Source organism: Mesoplodon bidens (assembly GCF_964165515.1).
Source record: "Mesoplodon bidens genome assembly, chromosome: 10".
Taxonomy (NCBI): Eukaryota; Metazoa; Chordata; class Mammalia; order Artiodactyla; family Ziphiidae; genus Mesoplodon; species Mesoplodon bidens.
This window is the reverse complement of record NC_138172.1, coordinates 84,001,133-84,012,503: the sequence shown is the minus strand read 5'-3', so window position 1 is coordinate 84,012,503 and position 11,371 is coordinate 84,001,133. Positions and strand designations below refer to the sequence as shown.

The 11,371-nt window shown below is 43.5% G+C and overlaps 1 protein-coding gene across 4 annotated transcripts; it reads left to right on the top strand.

The window, feature by feature from the left end:
• The first annotated feature begins 315 nt into the window (after window positions 1–315).
• Window positions 316–9,827, top strand: ZSCAN26 (zinc finger and SCAN domain containing 26). Of its 4 annotated transcripts, none has more exons than XM_081247564.1 (5): window positions 316–444; window positions 2,107–2,257; window positions 3,408–3,803; window positions 4,203–4,320; window positions 7,839–9,827. In XM_081247564.1, exons 3-5 carry the CDS (start codon window positions 3,474–3,476, stop codon window positions 8,738–8,740), a joined length of 1,350 nt encoding a protein of 449 aa, XP_081103690.1. In that variant the 5' UTR covers window positions 316–444; window positions 2,107–2,257; window positions 3,408–3,473; the 3' UTR covers window positions 8,741–9,827. The 4 variants fall into 4 exon arrangements, with proteins under 4 accessions (XP_081103690.1, XP_081103689.1, XP_081103687.1 ...); XM_081247563.1 differs by having other exon boundaries at window positions 3,408–3,890; XM_081247561.1 differs by having other exon boundaries at window positions 318–444; window positions 3,408–3,893.
• Window positions 9,828–11,371: the final 1,544 nt, after the last annotated feature.

The window sequence follows — 11,371 nt, the reverse complement described above, 5'->3', positions numbered from 1 at the left end:
TTGTTCAATTTAATCTTCAAAATACTTTGACATGTATTTTTTCCATTGTATTTGATGACTTTTTAAATTGGGAAGAAATGGTAATATATGTGTCCGTGTTTTAATTACGTGAGTAAGCAAAGTGGAACGCCAGCTGTTTGTGATAACAGTAAAGTGAGCTGGCCCGCTTTTTACATGAATAAAATAAATTTCGGCTTAAAAAAAGAAAAAAACCGTAAGCGCACACCGGGACGCCCCTCTCAGCCGCAGAACGTGGAGAACGTTCAGCCAACCTTTGGAAGCTTGGCCGCCTCCTGCGAGGAGGGAGCAGAAGGCCATAGAGCCGCGGTCCTCCCGCAGTCCTAGAGCGACGCTAAAGTAAACCGCGGAGCGAGAGCCGGAGATCAGTAAAGAGCTAAGACGGGGCTTGAGAACGGTTGGCCCTTCCTGCCGGTCGTCGGAGCGGTGAGTGGTGACTGTGCCCCACCTTGGGGAGGAACTGCAGCCCGTGGGCTGGGGATTAACTGATTCCCTGAGGGTGGAAGTGCAGGGTAGCCTTACCCGACAGAGGGGCCGTGTGGACTTGGGGCGGGGGCGGGCGAGAGGTGTCAATCCTGGGCCCTAGGAGGGGAATCATGCTGTGGATCTAGTTATTGGGGCACAACCTTCTGCTGCATATTTTTCATCCACTGAGCTCAATTTTAAATACCTATTAAAGGTAAGCCTTAGAAGGTAACATTTGAGCAGAAACCTGAGGGAGGTTAAAAGATCTGTGTGGCCTTTGGGGGTACGAATTTTCTAAGCAGGGGGGAACAGCAAGTGCAAAGGCCCTAAAGCGGGAGCTTGCTTAACATATTCGAGGAATAGCAGGGAGACCAGAGTGGTTGGAGCGCAGTGAATAAGGGGGAAGTGTGTAGAAGATGATATCAGAAAGATTGGGGGGTGGGAGGAGGCCTGTAGAAAAAGTGGGCATTGTATTATGTAAGGAATTTGGTCATTTCTTGGCGTGAAGAGTTGTCGGAAAATTTTAAGCAAAGGAAAAACATCTGACATGTTTTAAAGCATCTACAGCTGGGAACTCATGATGAGAACAGACTGTAGGAAGGCAGGAAAAAAGCCGGTCCCAGTTTGAAGGCTGTCAGGCAGGGAGAATTCTCTCTTACTTGGGGAAAGTCAGCCTTTTTTATTTTCTATGCTGACCTTCAACTGATTGGATGAAGCCCACTCACATTAATGAGAGCTATCTGCTTTACTCAGTCGACTGATGTAAGTGTTAATCTCATCCAAAAACGCCCTTACAGAAACACGAGAGTAATGTTTGGCCAAATATCTGGGTATTCGGTGGCCCAGTCAAGTTGTCACATAAAATTAACCATTTTTATTTTCTGTCTAAGAATCATTATTTTCGCAGACTTTTTTTTCACTTTCATTAAGAGTTCCGTTGCCTTGAACAATGCCGGGGTTAAGGGCTCCTACCCCTAGTGCAGTCAAAAATCTGAGTATAACTTTACAGTCAGTCCTCTGTATTCACAAGGCCGCATCGGAGTTCTTTTATCTCTGTGTCTCAGCAACTAAGAGAGTCTGGCACATTGTAGACAATCTGTAAATGAGATGAGTTATGAATATCCGTCTATTCTTTTAGTTAATTCTGATACTGGCTTTAATTAATGAACCTACAAGCAGTTTTACTCATTTTGTGTCTTTTTTCCCCTCTCAACATTTGGAGAATTTTCAAATCTACCGAAAATTTGAAAGAGTAGTACAATTAATACGATATACCCCTCATATAGCAGCAGCTGTGAACTTCCTGCTACATTTGTGTTCTCTCTCCACTTACCGCCCCCTATGATCCCCCCTCCCCAAAACATTTGAAAGTAAGTTTTAGTACCATCTCCTGAGAATAAGGATATTCTCTTACGTGACCACCTGAGAAAACTCTTAAGATCTACACACTTTTTCTGTAAAGGGCCAGATAATAAATGTTTTGAGCTTTGCAGGTGATACGATCTCTATGGCAACTACAGTTGACCCTTGAACAGAAGGGTTTGAACTGCATGGGTCCACTTATGTGTGGATTTTTTCAATAAATATATCAATTGTATCAATACCTGTGTTTTCATTTTACAGATCTTTAAGTGTGGGGAAAAGTTTGTGTTTGATTAGAGATCACAATATGTGGAGTCAAAAGAACTAGAGTTTGAATACTGATCCTGTCCAGGCTGTTTCAGCTTCCTACCCTTGGTCATCTACCAGTTCCTTTGTGTTTGAGGCAGAAATAGTAAGTAGTACACAGATTGTTGACTACACAGGGGTCAGTGCACCATTGTTCAAGTACTCAGTCCTGCCAGTGTATTGTGAAAGCAGATGTAAACAGTATCTAAACAAATGGATTTGGCTGTATTCCAGTAAAGTTTTATGTACAAAAACAGCCTTTGGGGGCTTCCCTGGTGGCGCAGTGGTTGAGAGTCCGCCTGCCGATGCAGGGGACACGGGTTCGTGCCCCGGTTCGGGAAGATCCCACATGCTGTGGAGCGGCTGGGCCCGTGAGCCATGGCCGCTGAGCCTGGCGTCCGGAGCCTGTGCTCCACAAGGGGAGAGGCCACAACAGTGAGAGGCCCACATACAGCCAAAAAAAAAAAAAAAAAAAAAAAAAAAAAAAAAAACAGCCTTTGGGCTCTATTTGGTCTGCTGGGCCATAGTTTGCATATATATATTATTCATATTCAGATTTCTGAATTCTTCAAAACATATTTGTATCTTTTTTTTTTTTAACTTAAGAGCAAATTTCACACTTTGCATTTTGCTGTATCTCTTTAATCTAGAAAAATACCTTCCCCACACCTTCTTTTTATTTTCACGATATTGATTGTTTGGAAGAGTACATGCCTATTGTAGAGAAGCTGCATTCTGGACATTCTGGATTTATCTGAAAGTTTCCTCATTGTTAGATTCATGTTAAATACTTTTAGTAAAAATGCTACATAAGTGATAAGGCACAAGGTCAGTTGTCTTGCTGTTGGTGTTACTAGGTTTCATTTGATTAAGTTTGTGACTGCCAGATAGCTCCATTCTTCCCCTTGTAATTCATAAGCAATCAGTGTGGTGATTCTCTGAGACTATGAGATTGTCCTTTCCCCCTACTCCTTTCACCCAATGATTTCACCCATTTGTGGTCCTTGATTGAAACAGTTATTTCCTCAAGGGCTACAAAATGGTGATTTTTTCAAATCTGTTATTCCTGCTATGTTAGCTGGCAGTCTTCTGTAAAACAGTCTTCTCATTTTGTATGGTTGTTTCAGAGAGAAAAAAAATGGATAGTAATTATTGGAAATGTATAAACCCAACAAAGGGGCATTGCTATGGTTGTTATTATCATTACTACTACTATACTATTACTGTTTTTGTGATTCTTGTTGTTACATTTTCAGGGGTATCCCTGAGGAGGCCATCAAAAGAAAGTTCTCCAGAACAGAGAGAGCAGTCTGAAGCTGGACATGGCGACAGCATTGGTAACCACTCCTTCCCCGGCTCCTCTGAATCTGAAGAAGGAGGGACTCCACTTAGTGAAGGAGGATCACCTCTCTCCTCGGGAGCAGGGGGTCAAGCTGCAAGGAAACGGCGCAGGCCTCAGGCAGGAGCCATTGTGCAAACAGTTCAGGCAGTTGCGCTATGAAGAGACCACAGGACCTCGAGAAGCGCTGAGCCGGCTCCGGGAGCTCTGCCGACAGTGGCTGCAGCCCGAGGCCCACACCAAGGAGCAGATCCTGGAGCTGCTGGTGCTGGAGCAGTTCCTGACCATCCTGCCCGAGGAGCTGCAGGCCCGGGTGCGGGAGCATCACCCAGAGAGGGGGGAAGATGTGGTTGTTGTACTGGAGGATTTGCAGCCAGAACTGGGAGGAACAGAACAACAGGTGGTAAGGGTCAGATGTGCTCTTTTGTAGGAAAGCAGAAATTGAGACCTCTGGCCAGAGCGGTGGCCGTGAGCTCACTAGTGGGAGAATCGCTAAGCTTTGGTTCAGTTTCTTTTCAGTCTGGCTGTTCATCGCTGAAGGTCTTACCTCAGCCTTACCTGTCTCTGCTGGGAGGAAACTGAATGTGCTCCAGCTTCTCCAGCCTCTTTTCTTTGCCCTTCTGTGGTTTCTCTTTGCTCTCTTTTCTAACATTGAAGTGTTTTTCTGAACAGCAGTTTCCTCCTAAACCCATGTGTACCTAATCATCCCTAGGACCCAAACCAGGCAAAGAAACAGAAAATGCTTGTGGAGGAGACAGCCCCTGTGAAAGCAGTGCCGAAGCTGCAGGTCCAGCCTGAGGGTGAAATTCCCAAGCCCAAGAGACAGAAGGGTAAGAAGTAGACTGCATCTTCCTGCATGTGAGATGTGATGGGCTTCGTGGTCCCCTCGCACCCGAGGCCCTGCTCAGCACCCTTGGCATTTTGCGTCTTGTTCTTGTTTTGAGTCAGGTTTACTGAGGTGTAAATTACACGCAGTAAAATTCACTCTTTGTAAGTGTACAGGCCAATGACTTTTCACAAACATGAAATAATTGTACTTGTCTAATAATCACCACAGTCAAGATATAAAAGTTTCCATCACCCCAGACATTTCCTTTTTCCCTAATCCTTGTTTCTGTCTTTGGATGTTTCTAGTTTGGGTTTTTTTTTTTTTTTTCGGTACCCGGGCCTCTCACTGCTGTGGCCTCTCCCGTTGCGGAGCACAGGCTCCGGATGCACAGGCTCAGCGGCCATGGCTCACGGGCCCAGCCGCTCCGCGGCATATGGGATCTTCCCGGACCGGGGCACGAACCCATGTCCCCTGCATCGGCAGGCGGACTCTCAACCACTGCGCCACCAGGGAAGCCCTGGGGTTTTTCTTGTTCAGTTAAAACTGAATGCTTCTCCTGTGTAGACCATAACCTTCCTCTTCTCCCCATTACTGTAGGAGTGAATTAAAAAAGGAGTGCTAGTTTCTTACCCAAGGCAAAGAATTCCAGCCACATGATTCATTACTCATTTTTTCTTACCCAAGGCAAAGAATTCCAGCCACATGATTCATTACTCATTTTTTCTTACCCAAGGCAAAGAATTCCAGCCACATGATTCATTACTCATTTTTTCTTACCACATGCAAATTATTGTAAACGACTACTGTCTTTTACTTCTAAATGTTGCCTGAGTTATTTTTTTTTGCTCCACCATATTTTCTTTGACTGTGAATTTCTCTTTCTAATTTCTATCCCTTTCATTTTCTCCTCTTTCCAGTCTGATACAAGCCCTGCTTCTCTTTTTGTTTTACTGTCTGTCATTTTAGTGCTTCCACTGAAGTTAAATTACCTCCTGTTCATTCTCTGTTATTTAAACACATTCATTAATGTTGCTCTCCTCGTTAAAGCCCTTCAGTGAGCTAAGTAATGTTATTCTTTCAACTTTTTTTTTTGATGTTTGAAAAATTCTATAATAAAAAGTAAAAAATAAAAACGAACCCACCATCTTCCGTGACTCCCAATAGCCTTTAACAAAGGCCTCACACGGCATGTTCTGGCATTTGCAGACCTTGCAGCCCCATGTCCACTAACATCACCAGCTTGCTCCGATTTGCTTGAGACTTTTAGCTCCAGCTGTTGCACGTGCTGGGAAACCCCTCAGTCCCAGACACATTGGGACAATTAATCGCCCTTTGTCCCACCTGCTCACACTGTGTGTTCCCCTCATGCTGAGTTGCATTCCATTTCCCATTTGCTCCTCTTCTGTCTGGAATACTTTTTCCTCACTCTCCCTGGCTAATTCCTACTCATTCTTCAGGACCTAGCTTAGATATCACTTTCTTTGTCCTTCCCTAATTTCTCCAAGTCTGGATCAGTTTCCCCACCTCTGCTGCTAGAGCTCCAAGTTTTCTCCTACCACGGAACTGATTGTATTATATTAGAGTTGCTGGTTTACTTCTCTTTTTCTCCCACCAGACCAAAAGGGCAGGGGCTTTGTTTTGTTTCCTGAGTCTGCTACTGTCCCTGGACTAGAGTAGACCATCAGTAAATGTCTATTTGATGAATGGCTGATTTCAATTCTAAAGGCTTTTACCTACTACCTACTTCCCCTGCTCAATTTCTGAGTCTGCTTCAAAAGTCCTCTTCTTCTGGAAGCTTTCTGAGTAAAGTCGCTGAAAGAGAGAGGCCTACCTTTTCTAAACAGCCTTGCAGAAATGAATTTATGCCATGTAATCAGTGATGGGTGTTTAAGTATGAAAAGTAGATTTAGCAATAGTAGATTCTTGAAACTGTTCCTTACCCTGTAGATCTGTTGAAAATGTTATTTTATATTCTTCTTTTATTTATTTATTTACTTTTGGCTGCATTGGGTCTTCGTTGCTGCACACGGGCTTTCTCTAGTTGCGGCAAGTGAGGGCTACTCTTCGTTGCGGTGCGCAGGCTTCTCATTGCGGTGGCTTCTCTTGTTGCGGAGCACAGGCTCTAGGTGCGCGGGCTTCAGTAGTTGTGGCGTGCAGGCTCAGTAGTTGTGGCTTGTGGGCTCTAGAGCGCAGGCTCAGTAGTTGTGGTGCACAGGCTTCGTTGCTCCGTGGCATGTGGGATCTTCCTGGACAAGGGCTCAAACCCATTTCCCCTGTATTGGCAGGCGGATTCTTAACTACTGCGCCACTAGGGAAGCCCCGTTATTTTATATTCAAGTTCAGGTTGTTTTTCAGTTTTGGAGGCCCCTGCCTCCCCTTTTAGTTGTGTATGTCATTATAAAATCACTGGAAAAGAACCTTTCTTGTTCTCATCCCTTAACTCTCACTCCCTCCCCCATGGAGGCTACTTCATCCTCTTGCAAAAGGCCTTTACACACAGTACATGTTTTTAATCTTCCCTCTCCCACATGTGCTTTTACTTTCCTGATGTCTCCTTCCCACACCCTTCACTTTCTCATCTACTCTCACTCTTTAAATGATCTGCTGCCTTTATCTTGCTTACACCGGGTAACCCTCATTTGCTTGTTATGAGTGCTGCTTAGATGCTCCCTCTTCTATTTTCTCCATCCATCTCCCCTTTTACTCTCTCATTCTGACTTTGCACCCCCTTTCAGGCTCCTGGACTTAAAAGACTTATCCTATCTACTGTTCCCTCTCACCCTCTTCCTTGTGTGTCTGAGCTAAGGTTTTATTCAGTGCACATTGTTATAATTTGCTTATATGTCTTATGTTCCAGACATATAAGCAAATTATTACAGCACTGAGATATAATAGCTCCATTGAACCACACAGGAAAGCAGTTACTGCTGTCCAAGGAGATCAGGAAAGGCTAAGACATTTTTGTGGACTTCATGTTACCCTCAGGGCCTTGTGGCCCAGTGTTTTTGATTTATTGGTGAGGACACTGAGCCCAGAGGAATTACCTAAGATTACACAGTTAATCATGATAAAATTGGCACCACATCTGCATGTCTTCATTTCCAGTTTATTTCTTCATTTCTGGTGCTAGCCCTTTCTTACTGGCCCCAGGGTACTCAGTTGACCTAGCTTTCTAATTTTCCACATGAGGCCATTATCAAGAACATACAGCCATGCCCTTTATGACAGTTTGCTTGCTTGCTAACTTCTGTGTGTGTGTATGTATGTATAGATGTGCATATCACATGATAAACCTCAAACCATTTAAAATAAGTTGCCTCTCACCATAATCCCCCAAAGGCAGCCACTGTTAAACAGTTTCTTATGTATCATTCCATGTATGTTCTATGCAAACACCAGCACCCACAGCATTTCCGCTTTGCACACATGGCTTGATTCAATTTTTTTCCTCCTAATTGTAGATTCCTTTCCCTAAGCACCAAAAAACAAGTAACTGGTGGTGTATATTTAATGTTTCAGGTGAGGAGACAAGGATTGAGAACGGGAAGCTGGTTATAGAGACAGACTCCTGTGGAGGAGTGGAATCATCTGGGAAAATATCTGAACCCAAAGAGGCTTATTATGAGGACTCTAACTTGGATAGGCAACAGGCCAAGGCCAAGGAGAAGACTGACTATAAATGCTCAGAATGTGGGGAGGGGTTCATCCAGCACTCAGACCTGATTAAGCATGAAGGTTCACACAGGGGAGAAAAGCTCTGTGAATCTGAAGTGTGTCAGAGTTCTAGTCTTACTGGACATCAGAAAATCCACTCTAGAGAGAAGGGTCATCAGTGTCATGAGTGTGGGAAAACCTTTCAGAGAAGTTCACACCTTGTCAGACATCAGAAAATCCATCTTGGCGAGAAGCCTTATCAGTGCAAGGAGTGTGGAAAAGTCTTTAGCCAGAATGCAGGCCTTTTGGAACATCTCAGAATCCATACTGGAGAGAAACCTTACCTGTGTATCCACTGTGGAAAGAACTTTCGGCGCAGCTCTCACCTTAATCGACACCAGAGAATTCACAGTCAGGAGGAGCCCTGTGAGTGCAAGGAGTGTGGGAAAACCTTTAGTCAGGCCCTGCTCCTCACCCACCATCAGAGAATCCACAGCCACTCCAAAAGCCATCAGTGTAATGAGTGTGGGAAAGCCTTCAGTTTGACCTCAGACCTTATTCGACACCACAGGATTCACACTGGAGAAAAACCTTTCAAGTGTACTATATGCCAGAAAGCCTTCCGACTAAACTCACACCTTACTCAGCACGTGAGAATCCACAATGAGGAAAAACCGTACGAGTGTAATGAATGTGGAGAAGCCTTCAGGCAGAGGTCAGGTCTTTTTCAACATCAGAGATATCACCACAAAGACAAACTGGCTTGATGAGGTGTCCTCTCCTTATGGACCATCAGAGACAGTACATTAACAATCAAGCTGGCACTTTAGGAAAAGTCACTCTAGCCAACTCTGGCAGAGAACTCTTGGGGACCAAGTTGGAGGCTATCTGCCTCCTCTCTCTTTCCTTCATTTTCCTTGTAGTCAGCTTTGGGCCACAGTAATTTGACCCTAGACCCTGGGGGATCAAAGGTAAATAGCATTCTTTACTGCAGGACTTCTCAGAGCCTTTAGCATGCTAAATGCATAGCTATGCATCTCCAAGTAGTAGAGAGCCTCATGATTGAGTGAGGGCTTTAAGTCAGCAATGAGTCAAGTGTCCACAGATTTACAGGCTTAAACAGAAAAAGAGCAGGTTGATATTTTTGCATATGCTACAGCAACAGACTCCTATAAAATAAAACCAGTGATGTTTGGAAATATATCACACTCAAAGGTATCTTAAAGCACAGGTTAATGGTGAACATTTTCACCCACTGGTTTTACTACCTGCCTGTCCCTAACATTATCCCCTCCTTCCCCACCCCCAATCAACATTTTGGAAAGCAAAGATGATCTAATTTTACTATTTCGCAGCCCCATCCCTGCCATAATACCTCATTGATTCAAGTTAGAGAGTAAGGTTTTATTTAGACTATGGAAGAGATTTCATAAGCCATTTGAATGAACTGGGCTGAATTAATCCAAGTAACAACTGTCTTACTTCATAACTCCAGTGTCAGTATAGTGGCTGCTGCATAGAAGCTTCAATAAATGGGGAAAGAAATTGGACTTTTTTCCTTTAATACTGAGGACAGAATTTTAAAATGCTGCTTGTTCTGGAATTTTGAAAGTCAAATCAGAAAATCAGCTTGGAAGAGATCATGATCTTCATGTTGTGAATGCCAAAATGTCATGGTAATGATGAAGAATAGGAACCTTAGGGAAGTCCACTTCTGAATATGTCACCAGGATGATAAACATCACTTGCTGATTGGTGGTAGCTGCTTGGGGTACTTCTCACTCTGTCACGTGAGTGGGAAGACTAGTGAGCCCTCATGTTTTGCTGAGGTTTTGGTTCAGCTGAATATAGTTTTTTTTTTTAAAAAAAAGTGGGAATGATGTAATAAAAGTTCATTTTTCTCTTAAACAGTAAAGGCCAGAGACAGCAGTCCAGCACTGGTAAGGTGGTTTCATGACATCACTAGGGACCCAGCTTCTGCCTTTCATGCCATCATTCCTTAAGGTCATCATCCTTGATGGCTGCTGAAGCTCCAGCCATCACGTGCAAAATGTGGACAAAAGGGAAGGACAAAAGAGACTCCTCCTGGTCAGTCAGCTCCCTTTAAGCAGCCTTCCTGTAAATCACTTCAGCGGTTGTATCATAGGCCAAATCTTAGAAAAGGGAAGCTGGAAAGTGTGTCTTATCCTGGGTTGCAGGATGCCCAGCTGAAAATCAGGCTTCTGACACTAAGAGTAAAGGGGAGAGTGAAGGCTGAAATAGGCACTTAGGGGCCTTTTTTATAGATATAGATATATATTTTTATTTTTATTTTTGGCTGTGTCGGGTCTTCCGTTGCGTGTGGGCTTTCTCTAGTTGAGGAGAGGGGGCTACTCTTTGTTGCAGTGGTGGGCTTCTCATTGTGGTGGCTTCTCTTGCTGAAGAACATGGGCTGTAGGCATGTGCTTAGTTGCTCCACGGCATGTGGGATCTTCCTGGACCAGGGATCAAACCTGAGTCCTCTGCATTGACAGATTCTTAACCGCTGCGCCACAAGGGAGGTGCCTGGCACTTAGGAGTCTTTGGCCCACTTCCCACTCGGATCTGAGTGGGTGCAAGCTGAGCAGAGCAACAGTTAACACCATTATCTGGAGGAGGACCAAGTCAGCAGGAGGGGCAGCTGTAATTTTTTGAGAAATTAAAGAATTTTATGGAAAGTCAGTCATATTCCATTGCTTAGGAAGCCATAAAGGTATGTGTCTTTATTCTGTCTTTATGAGTAAAATTAAGTTGATAACGGATTTTTCCAAGAGTTTTGAGGGGTGTGCTGAGGTTAGTACCTAAACATTTAGCTCCATGTCGTAGTTTAAATCTATTTGATTCTCTGTTCAGTTTAAGGAAAGAACATGGAGTATCTTTATTACTCTCATTAAAAAGTAAAAATTAAAAGATTCAAAGTATGAAGAATTGATATATACCTTAAATATCTGGAAAATTTATTTTGGCTTTCTCTTTTCATGATGATTCCATCGTATAGGTATTATAAGCATTCTAAGTTCATTGACACCTTAACCTAATTCTTCCTTACAGTTCCAAAGGAAATGGTGTTCTCATCCGTACCCTGGGGCAGATCCATAACCACCTGGGCAAAATTTTGGATACAGATATATTTAAATAACGTGTTTTCCTTATTTATTCCTGAAAATTATAGAAACATTGAACAAAGGGCAAATGTTATAACAGATCTTAATTGGTGGTTTGCTTGCAATGTAAGACATCCTAGACACCCTAAAAGGCAGTTAAAAATCTTTTCAGAGAGCAGAAGTCCAGGAAGACTAACCGTATTGCAGCAGTATCTTCTACTGATCAGCCATTTCTGTTTGGGTCTGCTTTTTTTTTTTAGTTAATTAATTAATTAA